Genomic DNA, 24,388 nt, shown 5'->3' on the forward strand with positions numbered 1-24,388 from the left:
TTTTGTTTTGTTTTTCCACATTTGTCAACAGCCTTAGAGAATAAGGTAGAATATGTTCATTCTCCTGATGGCAGTTTTGTCCGGTAAACCGAAGAGCTTGAATTATTGGTATGGAAAAGTGACCGCTGCATCTGTTCCATTATCTCTTCTAACATCTTTTATCAAATCTGTCTAGGAAAAACAGTCTCCTCCATGTATAATTTCCTTATCCCCAGAGTGTGGCACCGCGTTAAATAAATCCTGTGTCTTTTGCTTTTTACCAGGAGTTCACACCGAACTGATTATTATTAATCATCAGAGATATATGCCTTTGCCTTTAAGTTAAATGGGCTCTTATACTTAAATTGACCTTCAATGTGAAAAGTTATAAGTTTAATAGGTATGCCCCCTTACTTTGTGTTGAATTAAAGATGTCTGAAACAAATTAGCTTTTGTGTTATCATTTGTCCCTGCTGAAAATAAACTTGAAGTAAAATAAGGAAAGCATGTATTAGAAGAAAGGAAATGTCCAGGTAGGCAGAGGGAAAACTTTTCCTATTTCTACTTCCTTGCATTTTCTGCTTGTTCAAGGCCCATCTTCAGGTCTGGTGCCTGATTATTTTCCCACAATATGTGCAACTGATAGCTGATTTCTTTGTGCAGCTCTTGTCAGTGCTTGGTTATGTAGGTTTTTTACACTGTAGTATAGGTGTATGAATCTCTTGGCTTATCCGGGAACTGTGGGGACAGGGTGACAAGGGAAGGGCTTATGGCAGGGGTGGGCAAAATGTGGCCCGGGGGCCTGATGTGGCCTGCCAGGCCATTCTATCTGGCCTGCGGGGCCCCTCAAAAATTTAGAAAATAAATATTTATCTGCCCTGGGCCGCCTATCATGCAGCCCTCGATGGCTTGCCAAAACTCAGTAAGCAGCCCTCTGCCCAAAATAATTGCCTGCCCCAGGCTTATGAAAAGACCTCGTGGATAGCCCATGGAAACGGTCTGATTTTAGTCCTCTAATAACACTTGATGGGGTCAGTGGAAAGATGCTGTGAATCATTTTAATTCTTGCGGTGCCCATTGTGCCTGGTGCTGTGCAGACGTGGAACTGAAGATGGTCCTTATGCCAGGGACTTTACATTTCAAGTGACATGATGCCTTTTGTTAGATATGTGGCAGAGCACTTGGATCCTGAGCATTGAGCATACTGTAAAAACATTATTAGATGAATCACCGGTAGCTTTTACAAAGCGTGCTATGAATAGCATCAAATTTGAGGTCTTAGTTCTCTGTTTCTGTGGGTTTACTGCTGGGTTGTTTTTCTCCCTTAGCATTGCCTCTCCTCTTCCTCTCTCTTTCTCTCTCTGTCCTCCTCTCCCCTATATGTGGGGAGAGGGGAGGGTGCAGGTGATTGATATATATGATAGATATGCACCTCCCTGAGTGTGTATATAAAAGTGTATCTGCCTTCTAGTTTTTTTTACCATGTGTTTCTTAGCATACACTATTTCTTGTTTTGTGGTATTCATGCATAAGATGCATGAGAAGACAGCCTGAAGATTCCAATTAATTGCTTCTAAAATATTTAAAGCATGGGAGTGTGTTGTCCACTTAAGGATAACAATGGGGCTCCAGTAAATTACAGTGAAAAGGCCAGCACCGCAAGAAAACTTTGAAGTGCAATCCATACTGTCAGGCAATTTAGCCTTCACATCAGCTTTACCCAGCTTGCTTCAAAATGCAGCATTTGAGAACCAAATTCAGTCTGCAGAAATGGTAGTATAGTCAGCAGTTACAGAGATATCAATGCAAAAAGGGATGATAATACAGCGCTATGGCTGAGATTTCACTTTCACACAAGTCGAGAAATTCAGAGCAACTGAATTTAGTATCTGTCTGGAGTATATGTTGTTTATAAAACTACCAAGGTGTATAGAAGGGGCTACCATCCCTGCAAGTTTCATACGAATCAGGCAAGAAATGACAAAGATATAGGCAGTTTCACGCTTCTCCATTATAGCTTATGGGCAAAACAGCAAAACAGTGTTGACTAAACAAAATGGAGCAGTGCTTTCAAAACTAAATGAAACTTGAAACAAAACACTGTCCTGTCAAACTGGCAAAACAGAAGTCGAAACAAAATGGTGCTGTTTCGCACAGCCTTAATAGCTAGGCTCTGTGGGCCCCAGTGCAGTTGCTTGCAGCTTCCCTGCCACCTACCTTCAGCAGCCTGGGCTCCAGGCAGGCCTCTGCTGCTTGCCGTGGATGCCAGGCTGCTCATGGCAGATGGTGGGGAGGCTACAAGTGGCTGCACTGGGGTCAGCGGAGCCTAGTTATTAGGTACTAGTCCCTGCCCCCCTCACTACCATACCAATTTTTACCCCTATCATTATAACAGGTTAAATGAATATTTTTAATGGGTATTTATATCCCGGGAAGACATTGTGACAGGTTGTGATAGGTACACATGTAGGTGCTGCAATCTGTTACCACCTTTGGGCTAAGCACAGACAGTCAAAAAGCCCGAGGCTGAATTGATTCAGTCTTAGTAGGTTAATCTAAGCTGTAAAGATTGAACCTTAATAAGCAAATGAACAGGCATTCACTTTTGACTCCGGAAATGCAGCTACATGCCTGCAGTGGATTAAGCCAAAAGCCAGGGGGTGCCGGAGCACAGCTCTCTGGCACATAGCCAGCATGGGCTGTGTGTTCACTTCCTCGTCCTGCTGCCCCTGAGGTCTCTGGGATTTGCAGTCCACAGTGATGGCAGCAGGACTCTGCAGGGTTACTCATCACTTCCTCTTCCTGCTTCCAGGTGCCTCTGGGACTTGTAGTCCACAGTTGCAGCCAGCACTAAGTAAACCAGCAGGGCAGGGCAGAGCAGCTCTGTACTCAGGGGTGGGAGAACCTCCGTCCCTGGCCCCAGACTTCAGCCAGGTTTGCCTGGGGGTTGCGGGGGGTGGGCAGCAGTGAGCTGGCCAGTGAGCCAGCCCTCACTGCTCCAGCTAGGGAGCACAGGGGTGGAGCCAGCCCTGCTCTCTGAAGCAGATATGCCAGGGCTGCAAAGCATGCTGGGATGCTGGTAGACTCTGATTTAACTTGAACCAGGAAGGGGTCTGGGACAGAAGTTTCATAAACGGGTGTGACCTAAATCAGTTAAGTCTGATGATGCATTCAACCAGGTTTGTCTTAAACCAGTTTCAGCCACTTGGAAACTTTTCAGCCTTCACAGTCAGGGTGGCTAGGAGCTGGAACTAACTTCCAAGAGAAGTGGTGCTCACCTGTACCCCGGGGGTCTTCAAAAGGAGGCTAGACAGTCACCTAGCTGGGGTGGTTTGACCCCAGCATCCTTTCCTGTCCGTGGCAGGGGGTCGGACTTGATGATCTGCTTAGGTCCCTTCCGTCCCTACCAACTATGAAACTGGTTTATGTGCACTGAACTTCTGTTTGGTTACAGGTTTAAACCAATTTCTCATCACTTAAACCAGTGTATATGTAACTTCTGTCCCTACCCTTTGTGTCCTAATGGATGGAGCAGTAGACGGGGGTTCAGGAGACTTAGGTTCTTGTCCAAACTTAGCTGCTAAGGGACAATGGGAAAATCATGTCACCTCTATGTAAATTTCCACAGCTATAAAATGAGAAATGTAACTGATCTCCTTTAAACACCTTGAGATCTACTAATGAAAAGTACCACGAAAGAGCTAGGTACTGGAGGTAGTGAACACACAAATGGATATGACAATTTGGGGACCCTGTACAGCATGTAATCATTCTGGTTAATATTACAAAGTTTTTGCATAGTTAATATTAAAATGGTCTCTGCTGTTGTGTATTCACCTTCCTGACAAGGCTTCCAGTGCACATCTGTTGGTGGAACTGAGTCAACATGGCACATGGTGGCCACTGGTGTCCCCCAGGGCTCAGTACTTAGACCAGTACTCTTTAATATATTCATAAATGATCTGGATTCGGGTGTCGGAAGTGGACTGGCCAAGTTCGTAGATGATACCAAATTATGGGGAAGTGTGGTCACACTAGAGGATAGGTTGGCAATTTAGGCCAACCTGGAAGGTTTGCAAGGTGGGTGGATCAAAACCTAATGACATTCAACACAGAAATTCAAGGTGCTCTGCCTCGGGAGAAAAACCCGCATCATACATATAGGTTCAGCAATGCTACACTCACTAGCACCATGACCGAAAGAGACTTGGGGATCATGACTGACTACAAGATGAACTTGAGCCACCAATGTGATGCTGTAGCTGGCAAAGCGAATAAAACTCTGGCTTGGATCTACTGATGCATCTCAGGCAAGACCCAAGAAGTCATCCTCCCACTTCACTTGGCCTTGATGAGCCTACTTCTGGAGTACTGTATCCAATTCAGGCCTCCACACCAGAAAGGAGAAGCTTGAGAGAGTCCAGGGAAGAGCCATGCACATGATCAGAGGTCAAGAGAACAGGCCTTGTGAGGAGAGGCTGAGACCTATGGGACTCTTCAGCCTGGTGAAGTGAAGGCTCAGGGGTGACTTGGTTGCAGCCTATAAGTATATAAGGGGGGTGCATCCTGAACTGGGAGCACGTCTGTTCATTAGGGTACCCCAAGGGAAGATGAGGTCCGATGGTCACAAATGTCTGGAAGACTGTTTTAGACTGGTCATAAGGAAAAACTTCTTTACCATCCGTGTCTCCAGAGTCTGGAATAGACCCCCCCCGCTCCTCCCCCCAGAAGTGGTGCAAGCACCTACTGCGGATACCTTTAACAAATGCATGGATGCTTATCTTGCAGGGGTGATCTGACTCGAGCTGACTTGTGCCTCTTGGGCAGGGAACTGGACCTGATGATCTCGTGAGGTCCCTTCCAGCCATAATGTCTGTGAAAATCTGCCAGGCTAGAAATAATGTTTGGTTGTAAAAGCACCACAGCTGCCTCTTCAGGGTAAAATGTACAGGCAGTCCTCAACTTAAGATGTTTTGAGTTACAAGAAACAGCACTTGCAATGTTTATAAATTGACACCCTGTTTCGACTTTCTGGCGTTAGTTTTGACTTCACAATGCTTGATCCGACACCACAACACTGAACAAGTTTGCTGCGTCGCCCATCTTCCTGGAGAACGTCTGTCCAAACTTCCTTGGACACTTTCTTTAAGAAAGCAGACAAGACTCCAGAAAAACCTGCAGCCAAGACTCCTGAGAAGACTAGCCAAAAACCCTTCAAAAAGTCCAGCAAAGTCACCTCAAAGTCCTTCCAAATCAATATGATTGCTATTCACAATATAAATACATTAATGTAGCTATATGACTCATGTATAATTGACTGAGTACAAAATTCTGGGATATTTTTGGTGAAAATCGGGTATCAGGCCTTGGTTCAGGAACCAATCCCCCATTTATAACGTTGTTTCCTATGGGGAAAATCGGTTCTGAGTTGCAACGTTTTGACTTGCAACACAATCTGTTCCTGAAAACCATGTTGTAAATCCAAGGACTGCCTGTGCTTGGATGGTAGGTTTGCCTGAACTGGGAGAAGACTCTTGTGAAGGTTTGGGGGGGAAATAGAGGGAATAATTTTGATGATGAAGAAACAGGTGACAAAGTAAGGTCTTGGGGAGGAGATGAGGGGGAACAGGTGGGACTGTCTACTGGAGGGGGAAGAGGTTGAGCAAGTAGGGGAGTATGAATGGGAGGGGGCCGTTTCAGCTATGGGATAATCCAAGGTCCGTGACGGGAAGGTGGATGGAAAGACTCCACGATGAAGAAACAACCCATGTGCTGTAGTAGAAAGGTCCTGAATTTCCCCATGCCCTCAAAGGATGCTTCATTGTGATGAGGAAATGGGAGGAGTGCAGGAATATAAGGAGGTGGGGATAACTCTGCCGTCCTAAACAAACACTTTCCCCTTCCCATGGGATCCTGTTGGTAAGACGAGCCAGCGAGAGAGGTCGTGTTCTGGAAGGTTTTTCTTTGGATCTGCGTTCTCTTGCGCGTTCAATAAACAGCGGCGGTCGGGAAGAGGTAAATTGTGAATCGGAGAGCTTGCACTCCATATGAGTTTCTGAAGTGGGATGCAGTTTCAGCTACAGTAGGGGAGGAGTTTGAAAAGTCGCTACTTGAACTTTGTCTGCTGACTCCAGTTCTCAGCAAGGGTGTTAGAGGGACAGAGAGGGGATTTATTGCCTGGTGCCTCTGAGAGCAGGCTGGGAGGTGGCCAGGAGGAGAGCACAAGCCGATTGACGTAGTACAAAATGTGGTATCTTGGGCTACTAGAAATCAGATTGTATAATCTGGCATGTGGAAATGTTTGCATATTTCTAGAGCTGTTACCTAGCAGTATGGGCAGGATGAAAGTCAAACATGCAATTCAGTGTTTACAGCTGGATAACCAAGAAGCCAAGTTGAGTGAACCAGTTTCAGTACTTTTGTTATTTTGTCCCTTTTTTTTCAATAAAGATCTTAAGTGTGTGTTTTTTCCCACCCCCGTCCCCCCTTGCAGCAATGCTGAGTGAAGATAATCATGTGGAGTTGGAAAGTGACGGTTTGCCTTCATTGCAATGGTATAAGCTGGCTGCCCGCGAAAATGAAAAGACCAAGCTGGTTTTTAAAAGGTACTCTCAAGTAAGTGCGTCTGCTCTAGAAATTCAGAGTTCAGTTGTTGTTTCTTCAAGTATGCTGTAGGCACTGAAGCTATCCTGGTGGTGAGCATGATATAAAAGTCTATGGGGTATTTACAGGAGCTAAAAAGGAACGAGGCACTTGGCTTGCTTTTATTTTCTCGTTACCTTTTAAGTTGCAGGCACGCCTCAGAGCGGGCGGGGGGGCAGGGGCCTGAGGCAGCACAGCCCGGGTCTCTCCCCTGCTCCCGGCATCAGCTCTGTGCTGGCGGCAACTACGTGGGCACCTTGGGGCGGGCAGCAGGCCTGCCCCGAGGTGCCCATGCAGTCACCACCAGTATGGAGCTGATGCCGGAGCTGTGCAGCCCGGTGCAGCTGTTTGCAGCCTGCTTGCTGCAGCTGCCCAGAGCCCAGGCTGGCTCCAAACACTGGCACCGGGCTTATCACCTCCATGCCAGGAAGCGGGGGAGAGACCAGGGCTGCGCTGCCGCAGGCCCCTCCCCCACTGCCCGCTCTGAGGCGCGCCTGCATGTGCCGATGCGGAGCTGATGCCGGAGCCCGGCACAGCTATTTGGAGCCTCCTGGCTGCAGCCGGCCCCGGCTCTGGGGAGCTGCTACCAGCCCGGATCCTGGGGTGCTGCAAGCCCTGCTGGGAGCAGCTCAGGCTTCGTCACTGGCAGTAGCTACCTGGAGCCAGGGCTAGTCGCGGCGTGCCAAGCAAAATGGCCTTGCGTGCCATGCTCGGCACGTGTGCCAGGGGTTGCCGACCCCTGATGTAGAGCAGTCGTAGTCCTGTGACTGCAGCCTTTCTCTTTCTCGTTGCTTTTTCCCCTACTGTGCATTACTGCTGTGTCTTGATTGTTAGACCTTTGAGAAGAAGTCTTGCTGCTCTTTTTTTTTTTGAACTAAGACATCTAGCACACTGCTAATTCCATAATTTTACTGGAAGCAAAGCAAATGCCAATGTTTCTGATATCTTTAAAGTATCTTTTAGTAAAAGAGAATGGTTTTAATAGCCCTAAAGGGTGCATCCTTTGAGGCCGATAATCTCTCAGTAGGTTCCATTCATGTGAGCTAATATTTTAAACTGAGGATGCAATTTTACCTTACTTTGTGAGGTGAGATGCTAGGTAATCTTCCATACTGGCAGTTCAAAATACTTTTGCGTCTTTACAGTTGATTTTAATCTTTGTCAGAACTAGGACGTGTCTTTTAATAACTATTATCTAACTTAAGCAGCAATCCTCTCTCCGTGTGGAGGGTGATGGAGACATGGATTAATCTTCAAGTCTTAAGATCATTATAGTAATTGTGTAATTGTTAAAAGTATTGCCTGTGGGGGATGGTGGGTAGGAGAGCAAGAAGAGAGAACCTATTATTTAAAATTATCTCAAATAAATACTATAATGCATAATTTAAAATAAGGGGAAGTATGCTGTGCCATTCCACCTAAGGTAACTGAGCTCAGATTGCTGGTATTTCTTATTACTTAGGATTTTCATTTTTACGTAACATGTCCAAATTACAGTCAACATCATTTAAAGCTGCTCTTGTAATCCTGTCTCTTTAGTATGACACAGAACAAAAAGTATCATGGCACATAAAAGAAAAAGCCATATGCTTGAATTTTTAGTAGCTAAATTTTGCAATGTATCCGTCAAGTCTACTGAAATTAGATTTAGGAGCATCCAAAAGTTGTTTTCAGTATTGGATTTTAGGCTCTGAAAATTTGTGATTTGGTTTTTCAACATCAAAAGTACTTTAAAATATGTTTAAACATGCAATCTGAATGTGAGCAATATTTCATTTCTGGTCAGAAATAGGCAGGAAAACTAGCAAGTATGGCAGAAGACCAGCTTGGCTTGGCAGGAAACTCCTTAATAAACTAAGTCACAAAAAGGAAGCTTATAAGAAGTGGAAACTTGGATAAATATCTAGGGAGGGAGTATAAGAGCAGTGTTTGGGCATGCAGGGATGAAGTCAGGAAGGCCAAAGCACAATTGGAGTTACAGCTAGCAAGGGATGTGAAGGGTACCAAGAGGGGTTTCTACAAGTATGTTGGTAGCAAGAGGAGGATTAGGGAAAGTACAGGTCCCTTACCAAATGGGGGAAGCAACCTGGTAACAGAGGATGTAGAAAAGGCTGAAATACTTAATACCTATTTCCCTCAGTCTTCACAGGCAAGGTCAGCTCCCAGACTACTGCATCGGGCAGCACGGTTTGGGGAGGAGGTGAGCAGCCAAAATTGGCAGAAGAACAAGTTAGGGACTACTTAGAAAAGCTGGATGTGTACACCTCCATTGGGCTGGGCAGGATGCACTCAAGGGTACCGAGGGAGTTGGCTGATGTGATTGCAGAGCTATTGGCCATCATCTTTGAAAACTCATGGTCAATAGGAGAGGTCCCGGATGATTGGAAAAGGGCAAGCATCCTGCCCATGTTTAAGAAAGGGAAGAAGGAGGATCCAGGGAACTACAGACTAGTCAGCTTCACTTCAGTCTCTTGGAAAAATCATGGAGCAGATCCTCAGTGAATCTATTTATAAGCACTTAGAAGACAAGAAGGTGATTAGGAACAGTCGGCATAGATTTGCCTGGGGCAAGTCATGGCTGACCAACCTGATTGCCTGCTATGATGAGATGACTGGCTCTCTGGATATGGGGAGACAAGTGGATGTGGTGTACCTTGACGTCTGCAAGGCTTTTGGTATAATCTCCCACATTCTTGCAGGCAAGCTAAGGAAGTATGGGCTGGATGAGTGGATTGTTAGGTGGACAGAAAACTGTTTGGAGCATTGGGCTCAGAGAGTAGTAATCAATGGCTCCATGTCTAGTTGGCAGCCGGTATCAAGTGGAGTGCCCCAGGGGTCGGTCCTGGGGTCCGTTTTGTTCAGTGTGTTCATCAATGACCTGGAAGATGGGATGGATTGCACCCTCAGGAAGTTTGCAGATGACACCAAGCTGTGGGGAGTAGCAGATATGCTGGAGGGTAGGGCTAGGATTCAGAGTGACCTCGACAAATTGGAGGATTGGGCCAAAAGAAATGTTGAGGTTCAGTGAGGACAAGTCCAAAGTCCTGCACTGAGGCCAGACCAACCCCATGCACCAGTACAGGCTGGGGGCTGACTGGCTGGGTAGCAGCTCTGCAGAAAAAGACCTGGGGGTTACAGTGGACAAGAAGCTGAATATGAGCCAGCAGTGTGAACTTGATGCCAGGAAGGCTGATGGCATCCTGGGCTGCACTGGTAGGTGTGTGGCCAGTAGGTCAAGGGAAGTGATTATTTCCCTGTATTATTCAGCACTGGTGAGATCACATCCGGTGTACTGTGTTTAGTTTTGGGTCCTTGACTGCAGAAAGGATGTGGACAAATTGGAGAAGATCCAGCAGAGAGCAACAAAAATGGTTTGGGGGCTGGGGGACATGACTTGTGAGGAGAGACTGAGGGAGCTGGGCTTATTTAGTCTGGAGAAGAGAAGACTGGGGTTATCAAAACAGATTTGATAGCAGCCTTCAACTCCCTGGAGGGTGATTACAAAGAGGCTGGAGCTGGACTCTTCTCAGCAGTGCCAGGTGACAGAACAAGGAGCAATGGTCTCAAGTTGCAGCAAGAGAAATTTTGGTTGGATATGAGGAAGAATTTGCTCACTAGAAGGGTAGTAAAACACTGAGCAGGTTACCCAGAGAGGTGGTGGGATCTCCATCCTTGGAGGTTTTTAAGACCCGGCTCAACAAAGCTTTGGCTGGGATGATCTAGTAGGGGTTGGTCCTGCCTTGAGCAGGGTGTTGGACTAGATGACCTCCTGAGGTCTCTTCCAACCCTAAGTAAATCTGTTTAAAACTAAACAATTCAAAGGCACTTTCTAGCATGCAAGTTGACAAAGAGCAGCCATTTAATGCAGGTCACACCAAGGAGCCATTTAAATCGAGCAATATAGGCACAACACCAAGATATCAGCAATTATCAGCGATCACTCTCCATATTCATCATGTAAATGCAAAGAGCTTTGGCATGAGAGAGAAGGCAGATTACCACAATTGGATCATACAGTTTCTTAACTTGGATTGCATTTAAATGTATTTCTGTAATTTTTGTTTGAAATGGTTCACTTGTAAGCTTCTTGAAGAAATAAAAAATGCCTCATCTAATGGCGGTGGCTGTAAAGATAATCAATGGCTCTGTTTTGTTGTAGGCACTTTGTAGGCATTTTGGTTTTCGTGTGCCTCCTGTACATCCTGAAGTTAAGTTGGGGCCCTGACGCATGTAAGAAAATCCATTATGTGGACCCGCAACGTGTAAAGGTCTGGTATCTTTTGCCTATATTCAGTAAATATTGCTGATGTACAAAACAGAGGGTTGGAAAATCCACTATACTCGGATCTATGCCAAGGGAGTCATGTGCTGAAGTCCTTTGAATTAATTAAGGGTGAATTAATTTTGTATTACAGCCTGCTTCATTTTTTGCATTGAACAGCTGAGGTCTGCACAAGACCTGAAGAGCGAGACTTGCACAGAGAAACTGTAGAGATGTAGGGGTAAAACGGGAAAGGGGAGCTAATGAGCTGTAGGTATAGTTCTCAGAAATATCTACACTGATATCTACTTGAAGCACCCCAAACACAGATTACTGCATCTGGGGCTTAAATCGGGTCTGGTCAGGCTCCACCCTCCCTCAATGTCTGTGGCCCCAGAACAGTGGAAAGCAGAACATCCCCTATTCGGTGTCATTGGACTGACATTGTGCTTCCCTCTCCCCATATGGACCTACAGGGAGAGGTTGGGGGAAATGTGGAGAACCACAGAGAGGAGTCATTCGAGTAGGAGAAGCCAAAACAGAGTGTTTAGGACAGGGGTGGGCAATTATTTGGGCCCGTGGGCCATGGAGTTTTTGTGAAGCGTCATGGGCTGGGCAAGCTGCCTTCCCTGCCCCCCCATTCCCTCCTGCATACAGCTCATCAAACCTCCCTAAGCGGCTCTGCTCCACGCTCGGCTGGGTGGCTGGGACAGGGTCACGGGCAGGCAGGGAGCAGCATCTGGGAGTGGGGCTGGGATTGCACGGGGCTTCAGCGTGGGGCAGAGCCATGTGATCTGCCCAGGTGCCCCTGCCATGGGCACCAGTTTTGTGGGCAGGGGCATGCGGGGAGCGGATTGCGGCTCTGCCCTGGGCCCCGGCCCCGTACCATCACTGCTCAGTGATCTGGGGGGGTGGGGGGAGTCTCCATGGAGACTGGCTAGGACCTATGTGAGCCAGGGCGCACAGCCAGGTGGATGGGATGGGGAGAAAATTATATTACTAAGACAGGTTAGCAGTTAGTTGGTAATGTGTTTGGACAGAGTGCCAAAACCCCCTGCAACCTACACTTCGAAGATGTTGGTGGGTCAGGGGCGGACGGTGGGGGAGCCGCAAGGGGCCCAACCCTTGTCATGGCAGCACAGCCCCAGCCCCTTCCCCGCCGTGCTCTCTGACGTGCATGTGCAGCTGCTGTCGGCAGTGAGCAAGGCCAGGGCTGCTGCGAGCAGTCCAGGATCTGGGCAGGCCCTTGCTGCTTGCCACAGAGCCCAGGCTGCTTGCAGGAGGCAGCCACAAAGCTGCAAGTGGCTGCCCTGGAGTCTTGGCCCGGCTCGTTGCCAGCAGTAGCTGCACATATGCCTTGGGGCACTTGGTGAGGAAGGGACCAGGGCTGGGCAACCAACCCAGCTGACCTGGACCCTTCTCCCACCCTGCCCTTGCCCCCGGCAGCCTGGTGCTCCATCGCGCCACTTTGCTGACTTGGGTGCACCTCCCAGGCTGTGCAGGTTGGGTCAAGCACACAGGGTGATGCAGCCAAATGCTGCACTTCTTGCAGGTATTCAGCTCATCCAGCTCTGTGCTATTTGCCCACCTGCACACATGCTGCCGCTCAGTCCCTTCCCGGCCACGTGCCTTGAGGTGCACCCTCAATTGCTATCGTCACAGAGCCCCGAACCAGGGCTCTGGAGCCTGGCGCAGCCTCCTGGCTGCCTGCTGCAAGCAGCCCAGGCTTCGTGGCTGGTGGCAGCTGCCCAAGCCCAGGCCAGCTGTGGTGTGCTGAGCAAAATAACCTTGCATGCCATGCTCTGGCACACGTGCTGGGGGTTTCAGACCCCTGATATACTGAGTTTTTAAACCATTGTATAAACATAATGCTCTTGAGATGAAGTCGAGTTCACTGGCACAAATGCTGCAAGTTCTGTATTGCATCTGTAGTGCTTCTGGTTTTTGCATCGCTGGCAATGCAGCTTTTAGTTAATGAGTTATTGATGTGTGGGACAGGGCAAAATGTAGGCTTTCCTGCACCTGCATTTGCTGTGCTGTTTATTTGTTTTGTAAATAAAATACCTGGATGTTCCCTGATAGCATTCAGGAAATGGACATGTTTTTACTAACATTTTTCAAATGAAACCTTATTTACCCTTTAAAAAATGCCAGAGGATTTAAAAGTTGTGAATTCACAGGATCACCCTACAAAGACCATTCCAGATTTTAACTGAGTGCTTTAACATTTTCCCTCAGTTGCTTATTCAACTTGGCTTTTCTTCTTAAAGACTACATCTGCTAGTTTACTGTGATTGCTAGTATTCTTTTGACTTAAATTGCATGTCTCTTGCTTTCAGAGACTACAAAAATATGCCAAACACGTGTTGCAAGGAGAATGTCGATCTTCTTTTGTGAAAAAGGAGATGAGCAGAGTATTTTCAGAGAAGTACGGTGCAGATATATATCCCTTTGTAGGGGAAAACAAACATTTGGATGAAGCTGTGTTTAAATATGAGCCACCCTTTGGGTTTCAAAAGGTCTCCGATAGGCTCCAGAAACTTTTGGAGCTTTTACCAGCACACGAGTTTCCAGAAAACGTGAAGCTGAAGCACTGTAAACATTGTGTAGTCATTGGGAGTGGTGGACTCCTCCACGGCCTGGGGCTAGGGCATACATTGGATCAGTTTGATGTTGTCATAAGGTACGTATTTCTCTTCTACAAGCTGTTTTATGTCTTGATTACAGGCGGTTTTCCTCTGTTGCGGGGAAAAAATCACAAACCTCATTTACTTCGTAAATCTCTGTTTGAATCTGCTGATAATTAAATGACTTTGGACTTTATGGTATTTAGCACATGATGAAGAAGGAAACAACTTGCTCCAGTGCATGTTACAGGGACACGCATCTGTAATGATTACAGGGTGCATGACCACAAAATGTACATATTCAGAATAGTACTTTAGGAACTGGTGCAGTCGTAGACTAAGGAGGGGCATCATATGTTTTTAACACGAGTGTCTGAGTGTGGTGACCGAGACATTTGAATTAACTTCTTCAAGTTGTGGTTGTCTGGGTAAGCTTATGAGCGGGTTTGCTTTTATGATAGCTGATATTTCATATGTTTATATGTGCAGGAAGCTGCAGCAGAGCTCATGCTAAATACTCTCAAATTAAAAAATGATAAATGCCATGTTGAATTTTAGAAACAAAAATAAGGCTTTACTGCTTTTAATTATCATTCCTCTTGAAGAGTCAAGAGGTTTTCAAAGTTTTTCTTGTTGCTGCCAAAAGAATTACTTACTGAATTCCAGTCACAGTTTTGCAAACCAGTTAGACACTGAGGTATAGTGGGTATTGCTGATAGCTGTATGGCACAGAGCTTTTTCAGTATCGGTGAAAATAAGCAGGGAGCTTGCTTTGGGTCTGTTTGAATTAGCAGAATGTAGTATATGCCTTTGCATATTTACACCCCCAAATAAGACGTACACCTTATTTTTGGGAAGGCAAAATGAAGAAAGTTGTTTTTTTCTTCTTCTTAACTGACGAGTTCAGAATCAGTTTCCTCATTTAAAGACGTGCATTTAAAGATACGCATTTTAGATTGCTAATTTTAAGGGGAAAAGTGAGTGTGGTATGTGAATAAATAAGTATGACACCCTCGCAGTACTATTTATTTAATCACTTTGAAGTGTAGGCTCTTTATTTTAAAGTTTGTATTGTGTCAGTTAATCTAGGTATAGAGTTGCCTAACTGAGGTGATGGAAGGTGATTGAATTTGTGGGGTAAAAATGGACCTATTTGTTGATAGCATTCTCAACTATAAATTGTATGGCTAATAACATTCACTTGTTAAGTATTTCTGCACTATTTTAATAAAATTGGACCGCTTGCTTACTTCATATCTTGTTTTTACTCTTTAGATTAAATGATGCACCCGTTCAAGGATATACGGATCATGTTGGGAACAAAACTACCATAAGGATGACCTATCCAGAGGGAGCCCCACTTTCTGAAAATGAGTATTATCCTAGCAGCTTGTTTGTCGCTGTTTTATTTAAACGTGTTGATTTTGATTGGCTTCAAGCAATGATAAAACATGAAACATTGGTACGTAGTGGCAGTATGCTTACCATACACTTCTTTGTTCTGATGGATAAGACACTGACTTTCTAAGCAAGTAACTGTTGTTGTGTTGTACTCTACTCTCTCTCCCCCTTTTTTTAATACTTCAGGCTATTTTCATATCAATGTTGTATGTACACTTACAAGAATGCTTTTCCAAAGAGAGTGCTTATTTACTGGCACTAAATCTTACAACATCTAGATAGCTTAATAATCCAAGTCAAAATATGTCTTGCCTTAAGTGAGTTGCTTGAAGTCATGGAACTAAGTATAGAACAGGGATTGGCAACATTTTTGGGCAGAGTGCTGAAAACACCCTCAACCTCAACTTGTAAGACGTTGGCATGGCAGATAGCAGGGTAGCCACAAGGGGCCTGATCCTTGCGGCACCACAGCCCTGGACCCTTTCCTGCCGTCCATGCCAACACATGCATACCCACCATGGAGCCCAGGCTGCTCCCAGCAGGCAGTGGTAAGGCTGCAAGCAGCTGCACTGGGGTGTGCGGAGCCCCAGCCTGGCTCATTGCTGGCGGCGGGTGCGCACACACCTCGGTGGATGGCAGGGCAGGAGCCAGGGCTCCCTTGCCACAACAAGGATTGGGCCCCACCGCCTCCCACCATCTGCCCTGAGGTGTGCTAAGCAAACTGCCTTCACGTGCCATGCTGTGTCATGGGTGCCAGGGTTTACCTACGCCTGCTATAGAAATCGGATATCCCCGATAGCAAACCTGTTTCTTTAGCTGCTAAAATAAATGCTTCTGAGGTAGGCTCACATGCATGTAGTGTTATTGCTATCAACTGATGTTGGTTACAAACTTCAGTGTCTAGTAGATTGGTTCATTATTTGAACATAGCAAGCCCTTTTAGCACTTAAGAGACACAAAAGCAGGGGTGTCAACCAGGGGCACGTGTACCCTTGGGGCTACTTTGAAAGGACCCAGTGGGTACGTGGGGGTGGGCAGCGATGGAGTGCTACTATCCCATTCTGCTGCCTCACCGGAGCAGAGCTGGGGTGCAGCAATAGCAGTGGCACACAGACGCTGCACTGCCACCACCTGCCATGTCCCCCACCCCCCATCCCCCGGGGTACACTTATTAAAAAGGGGGCCACCAGAGTTACACTTATTAAAAAAAGGTTGAAAACCCCTGCATTAAAGTATAGATAGCAGTACTTCAAGTGTCCATAAAGTATCTCTGCATTATTAAATAGTGATATGTTTTGGAGGAAAATCTGTCTGGTTATTTAGCTGTTTGAAACACAAGCAGTATTATAGATCAGTAATTCTTAACCTTTTTCACCCTACAGACTCCTTCCTTCATGGTCAAGTCCTCCTCTCCCAAAGTGTTTCTGGCACCCGGGGGATCCCTGTGTGCTAGCCTTTCTGCAGAACTAATTAGTCTACCCACAGCATGAGATGAGACTCAGGCAGCTCTGCTGTTGCTTGTGCTGGGGTCAGTGCTCATCAGTAGAGAGCCGAGTTTTCTGTTTCCCACAGGAAAACAGAGAAAACTATGGATTTTCCCCTTCACTGGAGAAAAATGTGGATTTTTCATTTTACCAGTGAACCTGTGGATTTTGCAGTTTTGCAAAGAGCTCCCTGCAGGCTGGCAGAGTCCCAGCCTGCAAGGGGCTGGGGGGAGCGGGAGGAGGGCAGTCAGGCAGGGGCAGGACGTGCATCTATATATACCTGCCCCCAGGCAGTCTGGAGAGCAGCTCCCACAGGTAAGGTGGGATGGGGGTGGGGGAGGATAGAGGCCCCCATTGGAAGGGAGGGGGCTTGGCAGGGCTGGGGTTGCTGCCCAGGTGGGTGATGTGTGGGGCTTGGGGCTCAGGGTTGCAGTACATGGCTGCACACCCCCAGTGTGGAGTGGGACTGGGTCGGGTCGCAGGCGGCTTGTGCTGGAGGGGCTGCTCCCTGGGGTGGGGAGGGGGGGACCCATGACCCACATCTGTGCACGGGGCAGATGCAGGCTGCCCGTTGCAGGCTCAGGCTTCCTGCCCTGCTGCCCTTCCCCAGGGCCTCCTCAGCCCAGTGGGTGCGACCCGGTGCTGCAGGGAACAGTGGAGCCATGCGGGGATCTCCTTGCCACTGCAAGCTCTGCCCTGCCCTGGCTACACGTCCCCTGCACGCAGAGCAGCTGCAGAGGCAAGGACATAGTGTTGTACCCCTTATTGCTGCCGTTCGTGCAAAAATTAGGTCCAACTGCCTTGGGATACTGAAACAATTTAACAGAGCTTAAACTCAGAGCTTAAATGTGGTTTTTTTGATCTCAAACCAAATTACTTGAATTTTTAGTGTAACGGGCATAAACACGCCAAACTTGTGGAACTTTGTGAAGCTTTTGCTATGTAATCTTTCAGGATCAAGGCAAGAGGTGATTTCTGTAGGGCACAAGCTAATCTCTCAGCTAGAATTCAGCAGTGTTCCTTGAAGTCGTGGAGCCATTCTCTGACCTCATTTGGATATTTGACTTCCCCCAAGTAACTTCAAAACCTGTTTTGGGGAGGGGAAGAAAAGGAATCGTCTTATTGATGGCTGCCTGCAACTCTTAATTGAAGCTCCTCATGTATAATCATCATCTTTAAATTAAATATTTGTATACTGTCTGTCCTGCCTGACCTTCCTGTCTTTCAGTTCCAAGATTGGACATTGCTCCCTTAATGCACCGCTATTTGTTGTTCTCTTCAAGGCCCTATTCCTTACACATCTCAGGCTACTCAAATGCCTCCCTGAAGATAGAATTACTTACTCAATAAGCCCTCTTCTGTTGTGTATATCACTGCAGTATCCAAGTGCTTCTCAAACACTTAAATGTATCACAGTGTATTTACACAAGTGGCTGAATAACAGTTGCACTCAACCTGGGCTCTTTGGCAGGGTTAAGTTCCTAACCCTCCTGCAAAGACATGTTTTGTGAACTTAGCTGGAGGTAAAGCGTCTCAGCAAACAGCTGTGAGAGACAAGGTGCGGCAGCTGTGGGACTAGCGCAGTGCTCCAGCTGATTGAAGTAAAAGCCACAACAAGCAGCCTGCTGCAAATTAAGCAGATTCAAAACAATCCCTGTATGAAAAAGTTGGGTTTTAATGTGCAACTAACTAACCTTTACTGTTCAAGGGATAGAGGAAGCAGATCCCTGACATAAAGCTGCTTCACACCCAAGGGCTTTCAAGTCCCTGCTCCAAATATGGAAGCAAAAGAACATTTCAAAAACAAGATTTCTTTAACATTAGAAAACCTTTTATTTTCCTGAGTCTTGTTCTCAGAAATGACCGATCCTTTTTTTGGCTGACATTCTCTCAAAAAAAAAATTGTACATCTGAGGCAGGCATGGAAGATTTCAGCCTTAGTGATTAGCATTGAAAAATTACTAGTAATTGAAAATGGAGTCTTGTAATGAAGCATTGGGAAAACTTAGTGAGCGTTGCTATCCATCACCGCTGTAGATCATGAAAGATTCTTTACACTTCTTGTTATATTGGCAGGAAAGTGTAATGGATGGAAAGGAAGTAACTCATTCACTGGGTGCTTTGAGGGAGAATGTGCTTGGCACAGAAAAATGCACCTTTTTGCATTGTTCATTTGCACATTGGAGCACAACTTTATGGAGAACAGCATGAAATAGACTTTAGGGCTAGGGACAGAAATTACACATAAACCAGCATAAGTGATCAGAAACTGGTTCAAACCTGTAACGCAGCAGAAGTTCAGTGCCTACGAACTGCTTTCAAAATGGACAAAACTGGTTTAAGATGAATCTGGATGGATGTAGTATCAGACTTAACTGATTTAGGTTAAGTTAGCTTACTGAACTTCTGTCCTAGATCCTCTGTGGATTCAAGTTCACTCCACAGTCCTCCATCATCCCAGGAGACTTTTCAACTCCCCTGCAACCGCCCCCCTCAGCCCACCTTGCAGGGTGGGTGGCTTAGTTTTGGTCCCAGCTGTCTGCTTTAGCTCCCCCCAGCTTCTGGCCTGGGTCACTGCAGGCATGTGGCTGCATTTCTGGAATCAAAAGTGAATGTCCGTTCGCTTTCTTATTGGTTCAATTTACGCAACTTAGACTAACCTGCGAAGATTGAATCAATTCAGCCTTGGGCTTTTTGATGGTCTATACTTAGTCTAATGGATCATTGGGTTTGGGTCTCTTAATCAGTTCTGCATCAGACCTTCTCCACTAATTTTTTTTTTTTTTTTTTTTAATTGGTGAGGGGTCAGAAACAGGTCTGTTGGATTTTACTATTGCATTAGTAATCTCTCAAAGCAGTACACTTGTCCTTCAGTGGACATTTGCAACGAGGAACTACTCATTGCAAAATACAGGTACCATGTAGCAGGTACAGGAGCTGAGAATAGATACCTGAGTCTGTCTCGAGCAATTGCTATGGAAATAGTCACATTTTCCTGTTTCTTCGAGTGGTTTTTGTCTACTCTCTTGCTCTGTGAAAGCCCCAAAAGTCTAGAGGACTGGGGTGATCAGCAAGGGCATGGACACAAAACATAGTTGGACAGTCAAAGTACTGTATGTACCCAAATCCAAGGCGTCTTTGAATTTAAGATCCCCACCCCCCAAATAATTAGATTCTATATATAGAAAATGTATAAGTTTGTTATAATATTCCATTTAATAGAATCTTATTTTTGAAGGGTCATCTTTAAATTCATCCCCACCATTGCAATGGGAAAAGTAGCAGCTCTCACCTGCCCGCAGCCTGTCTGCCCCCTCGGTGCCCACACTCCTGTTGCATGCCTCTGCCCCTTACCCCGCCACACGGCTGGGTGCTGGGGCCACAGTTTCTTTCTGTGTGCTTCATGCCTGGGAGGCCATGCCTGACAGAAAGCAGCAGGGGTGGGGCGGGTATTAAAGTATTGATTTAAAAAAAAAAATATCTGAGAGTAGCGAAATTTATACTGATCTTGGAAGTCTGTCGTAAGTCACTTTGTCTCAGTTTAATCCGATTTGTCTGTTTTAATGAAAGCGAACGGCGTGCTGTGTCCTCAATACTAATTTGTTATGGCAGTGTTAAGTTTGCCTATCTTACCTTATGGTGGGGTTTTGTTTCCCTTTTACTCAGCCACTCTGGGTGCGACTGTTCTTTTGGAAGCAGGTTGCTGAGAAAATTCCTCTATCATCAAAGCAATTTCGGATTTTGAATCCGCTAGTTGTCAGAGAGACGGCTCTGGATATGCTACAGTACCCTGAGCCTCGACCGAAATTCTGGGGTTGGGATCAGGTAAGTTGCCATCTTTTGGCCAAGGATGCTGCCTAGAGAAATTCGTGGCTTTAGACACCTAAACGGATATAAGATAAAATGAAAAGATTTTGGTTCTTCTTCCATTGTCATCCTTGTGCAGGTTTGCCCTTATTATGAAGCATCAGAGAAACTGATTCTTCTCAGAGAGGCTCTTTTTATTTACTCCAATTTAAAAAAAAATTACATTCTGATAAAGTAATGTGGTACAGATTTCTTGTAAACCATGGAAAATACAAATCTGGGATAATTTTAAAATTGGGGGTTATGCTTGTGTTTGTTCACATACCGAGACCTGTATCTGATGCCTTTTTTTTAGTTTTAAAAAGATGCTTCAGAAAAATGCAGTAGGGCTAAGTTTATATCAACACAATGGATGTGTCCTAAGCTATGGACTCTAAAATATGTAATGCTTAAGGCTGTCTCAATCACTTGCCTTCCCCTTTACCGAGAAGCACTTTGCCCTCATTATAGAATGCAAGGCTGGTACTTCATAAGTTAAATCAAAGCTTTATGCAAGTTTAAGAAGTTAATAAGTTAGCATGTATGGTATCCAACAGAAGAAAGAAAGTAAGATATACATGATTCTTCTGTATAAAGGGCTAATTTGCAGTGAAAACTGGTTTCTATTGGAGTGAAGTCTTTGAGGAGCGCTGTTGCCTAACACGTTAAACATGATCTAACAATTAATCTAGATGAGGAAAAGCCATGGTTAACCTTGCACTAGCAGGTTCCAAAGACGCAATGGGTTTACCTCCTTTGTTGAAACAGTAAGTTGTTAACTGTAGCATGGTTGGAAATTTGACTTGAACCATTCAGTTCTTTGTTCGATGAACTTGAGATGTGCTAATGGACTCTGAAATGATATTTTTAGCCTTCAAAGTGGTGGTCCTGCTTGCAGTGAAGAGATACTAACTCATGACTTCTCCATAACAGCAGCACAAGCTGATGCCTCCTAATAAACTATTGCAAAGGTAGAAGGCTAGAAAGCTGGAAGGGGACTAGAGTTATGTTCTAAATAGGTGTGATTTTTCCTTGTAGAACGTACCTACAATTGGGGTCACTGCTGTTGTTCTGGCCACACATTTATGCGATGAAGTGAGCTTAGCGGGATTTGGATACGACCTTGAACAACCCAACACGCCTTTGCATTACTATGACAACCTTTGCATGGCTGCGATGAACGAACAAACGATGCACAACGTGACAACAGAAACACAATTTCTACAAAAACTGATTAAAGAAGGAGTTGTGAAAGACCTGACCGGAGGCATACATTGTGAATTCTGCACTAAGTCAAGCTGGTGACTGGACCTGAGTGCAAAGTAGTTTCTTTAGGTTCTTCCAAACTTGTGGGGAGGCCGTTTCAGTGTTTGCATCCTATGGACATTATGTTAGAACCATCGGTTTTTGTATTTTTGTTACATTTTTTAACTAGTAGTTGTGTTTGTTGGGTTTTGAAATATATTTTCAGGCCGCATTTACTTTGCGCACATATGTGGTTAGCTACATAGATACAACATTGAGTTGAGAGAAATGTCTTTAAGATATCTAATGTTTTAAACTGACTGAAGAAAAAAATGGGAGATTTTTGTTGTTTTATATGTGAATGGCACTCTCCATTCTAAGTATGTGTTTGCCTGACTTAGGGGAGACTTATTCCCATGAAAGTGTCCATGTCTTTGTGGGTCCAGTTCTTATGCATAGCTCTTTGTTGTGTGCAACAAGGAAAGCAAAGCAGGTTTTTTTCTAAGTGACTTCATTGTTTGCAGATTGATTATTCTTGGTAGTGGATCTCACACTTTTGTGTAACCTTCCTCAAACCTCTTATGTTCCCCTGGTGTGCAGATGCCTGTCTTTTTTTTCAGTTGGGAGGAAAATCTGTTGCAGCAACAGAGTTGAATTTTCAGTTCTTGAATGCAGCATCTGATCATGCCTGCTACAGAAATCATTAACCTGTGTAAATACTTTTGATCTTGTTTTAACCACTTGACGTATCTGGACCATACCTTGCTGTAACCAGATTTTGTCTGCAGAAAGCTTCTACCTGAGCCAACACTTTCTACTTTCCCTCTTCTAGCTCCAAAATACCTGGTTATAATGAGGTTGGTTCACGTCAGAGTTTAATTACCACTGTGTATCGGTGTGGAATCTAGTCAGCTTTAAGTAAGCTGAAAAAGCACTTTTTTGGGGGATTACATTAGCTTTGGGCTGTTTTTATAAAGAGGTTTACCCTGACAGACGTGTGTGGAAGACGTACACTGTCAGAATCAAAACTGATGAGAAAAAGTTTTTTCTTTTGTTTTTTGTAACCTTTGAATTGTTGCAGTTAACATCAGGCCTGCTCTGCAGGAGATTAAATACAGGATTGGTTTGAACTGATAGTGGCCCTTTTGAATCATTTGGGAGGCAGATAAACTTTATCTGGAGAACAGTTTGCTTCCCAAATGTCATAAAGTAGCATTTATAAGGCACAAATAACTTAAAGAAACTGACTGAGGGAACAAAATGCATGATACGGTGTCTGCTAAATGGCAGTTGCCATTTTTGACAAAGTCCTTTGCAAATGTACTGTCCAATGACTGGGTATCACGTATCGCACAAAAAAGCCAAACTGACCATTTGTGACCTGGTCTTGACAGTGTAATTTCATTTTGTAACTAATAGTAACAGTTATTTGTCTCCTGTTTGAATGCTTTCTATCACTCCGTCCAACTGACAGCGTGTGAAAATGCCTTTTTTTGGGAATGTGGAATGTTTTTTTGGAAGCTTACCAGACAGTTGATTAAACTGAGCAGGCGAGGCACCGTTTTGAAAACCATGGACCGACTATCCAAGTGATGAACCTTCCTTTTATTCTTTTTGTTTGATGCATAAAGCATACTTTTTAAAGCTAGCAGCAGGGTAAGTTACTTTAAGAAAACTCCATGTTGGAGTACAACCATAGAGTTCATTCTTGCCATGGAGACTAGGGCAAATGGATGATCTGACAAAGCCGTTATGTTGAGATGCAGTAAAATGTCATTTCACGATATGGAACATAGCAGCTGTGAATATGCTCTCTTGGAGGCCCGGAGTCCCAGCGGTTCCCACGACTCAACTGGAAGTGATAGCAATCTTCAGCTATCATCAGAGCTTCAGTGTCCACGGCACTGGTTGTGTTGTAGCAATTGTATTCATAATATTTCTCAGATTTTTCTGTCCTTGGAATCGTCTAACCATTGTACTAGCAATACGTTTCTAGGTCTTTATGTTTTTAAGAACAATGTTTATTAACAATTTTTTAAAAACAATTTAAAAAATAATTCCCAATATGTAAAAAGGGGTGGGTGTAAACCTCTTTACATATCAGGAATTATTTTTGAAACATAGCACTGTTTAAGAACAATTGTTTATATGATGTTTCAATTAATGCATAGCAGACTGATTATTTTTTCCTCTGTATTTAAGATGGTGAGATACCTTCATCTCAGTCAGTATTACTTCAATGAAAAATTGTTTGGCAGAGTTCAAAATGTGTGTAGGGGAGGGACAGGAGGGGCATTTGAACAATTAACGTGCATCCTGCATCAGCTGTGCCACACCAAAATATTACCCACTGATCTTGTTTTCATGTTTTATGTTAATAGAATGAAAGTTTGATTAAAGAAAACACATTAGCATCTCTCTTTGGAGATGTTAAGTTTTGTCATCAGCTTTCCAAAATGGTTTAGGGTGGGGTTAAACTGTGCTCCTACTGGCTCCTGCAGTTATGATTAAAATGTTGTTCTCCGGGGTAGTAAATATTTCATAGGATGCTTCTGTCCAGACTTGACCATTCATGAAGTGGCAGTAGACTCAGGCTGTCAAAAGCAATAAACTGATGAAACCACTTTCTGCTTCTATAGTTGTTTCATGAGCTTTCTGTGTTAAGACTGTTATAGACAGCACATGTCCAATTTAATAGACCCCAGGCAATCGAGAGGAGGCCTTTCCTTTATATTGTCATCAGTTTCTGAGTCCTTGATTTTCATAACACACTACGAGGAGACTCAGTCTTCTATAGTCTGTATGGCCAGCTGCTTAGATGAGAGTAGTTCAATCGTCATAGTACTCCTAGCATTTTAACAATACTTACATTAAAAGCATGTGTAATGAGACATCAGCATTTG

At 44.9% G+C, this 24,388-nt stretch overlaps 1 protein-coding gene across 2 annotated transcripts in view; it reads left to right on the top strand.

Moving 5' to 3' along the window:
* ST3GAL5 (ST3 beta-galactoside alpha-2,3-sialyltransferase 5) overlaps positions 1 to 24,108 on the top strand; it is a 32,065-nt gene extending 7,957 nt beyond the window's left edge. For both annotated transcript variants that reach the window (XM_090035352.1, XM_090035351.1), the window contains exons 2-7: positions 6,473 to 6,584; positions 10,781 to 10,889; positions 13,222 to 13,565; positions 14,785 to 14,971; positions 20,061 to 20,219; positions 21,279 to 24,108. In XM_090035352.1, coding sequence (XP_089891478.1) covers positions 6,473 to 6,584; positions 10,781 to 10,889; positions 13,222 to 13,565; positions 14,785 to 14,971; positions 20,061 to 20,219; positions 21,279 to 21,545 — 1,178 coding nt within the window. In that variant the 3' untranslated portion in view covers positions 21,546 to 24,108. The remainder of the gene's footprint in view (positions 1 to 6,472; positions 6,585 to 10,780; positions 10,890 to 13,221; positions 13,566 to 14,784; positions 14,972 to 20,060; positions 20,220 to 21,278) is intronic.
* Positions 24,109 to 24,388: the final 280 nt, after the last annotated feature.

Source organism: Crocodylus siamensis, chromosome 2, assembly GCF_052110815.1.
Source record: "Crocodylus siamensis isolate JL-2025a chromosome 2, ASM5211081v1, whole genome shotgun sequence".
Taxonomy (NCBI): Eukaryota; Metazoa; Chordata; order Crocodylia; family Crocodylidae; genus Crocodylus; species Crocodylus siamensis.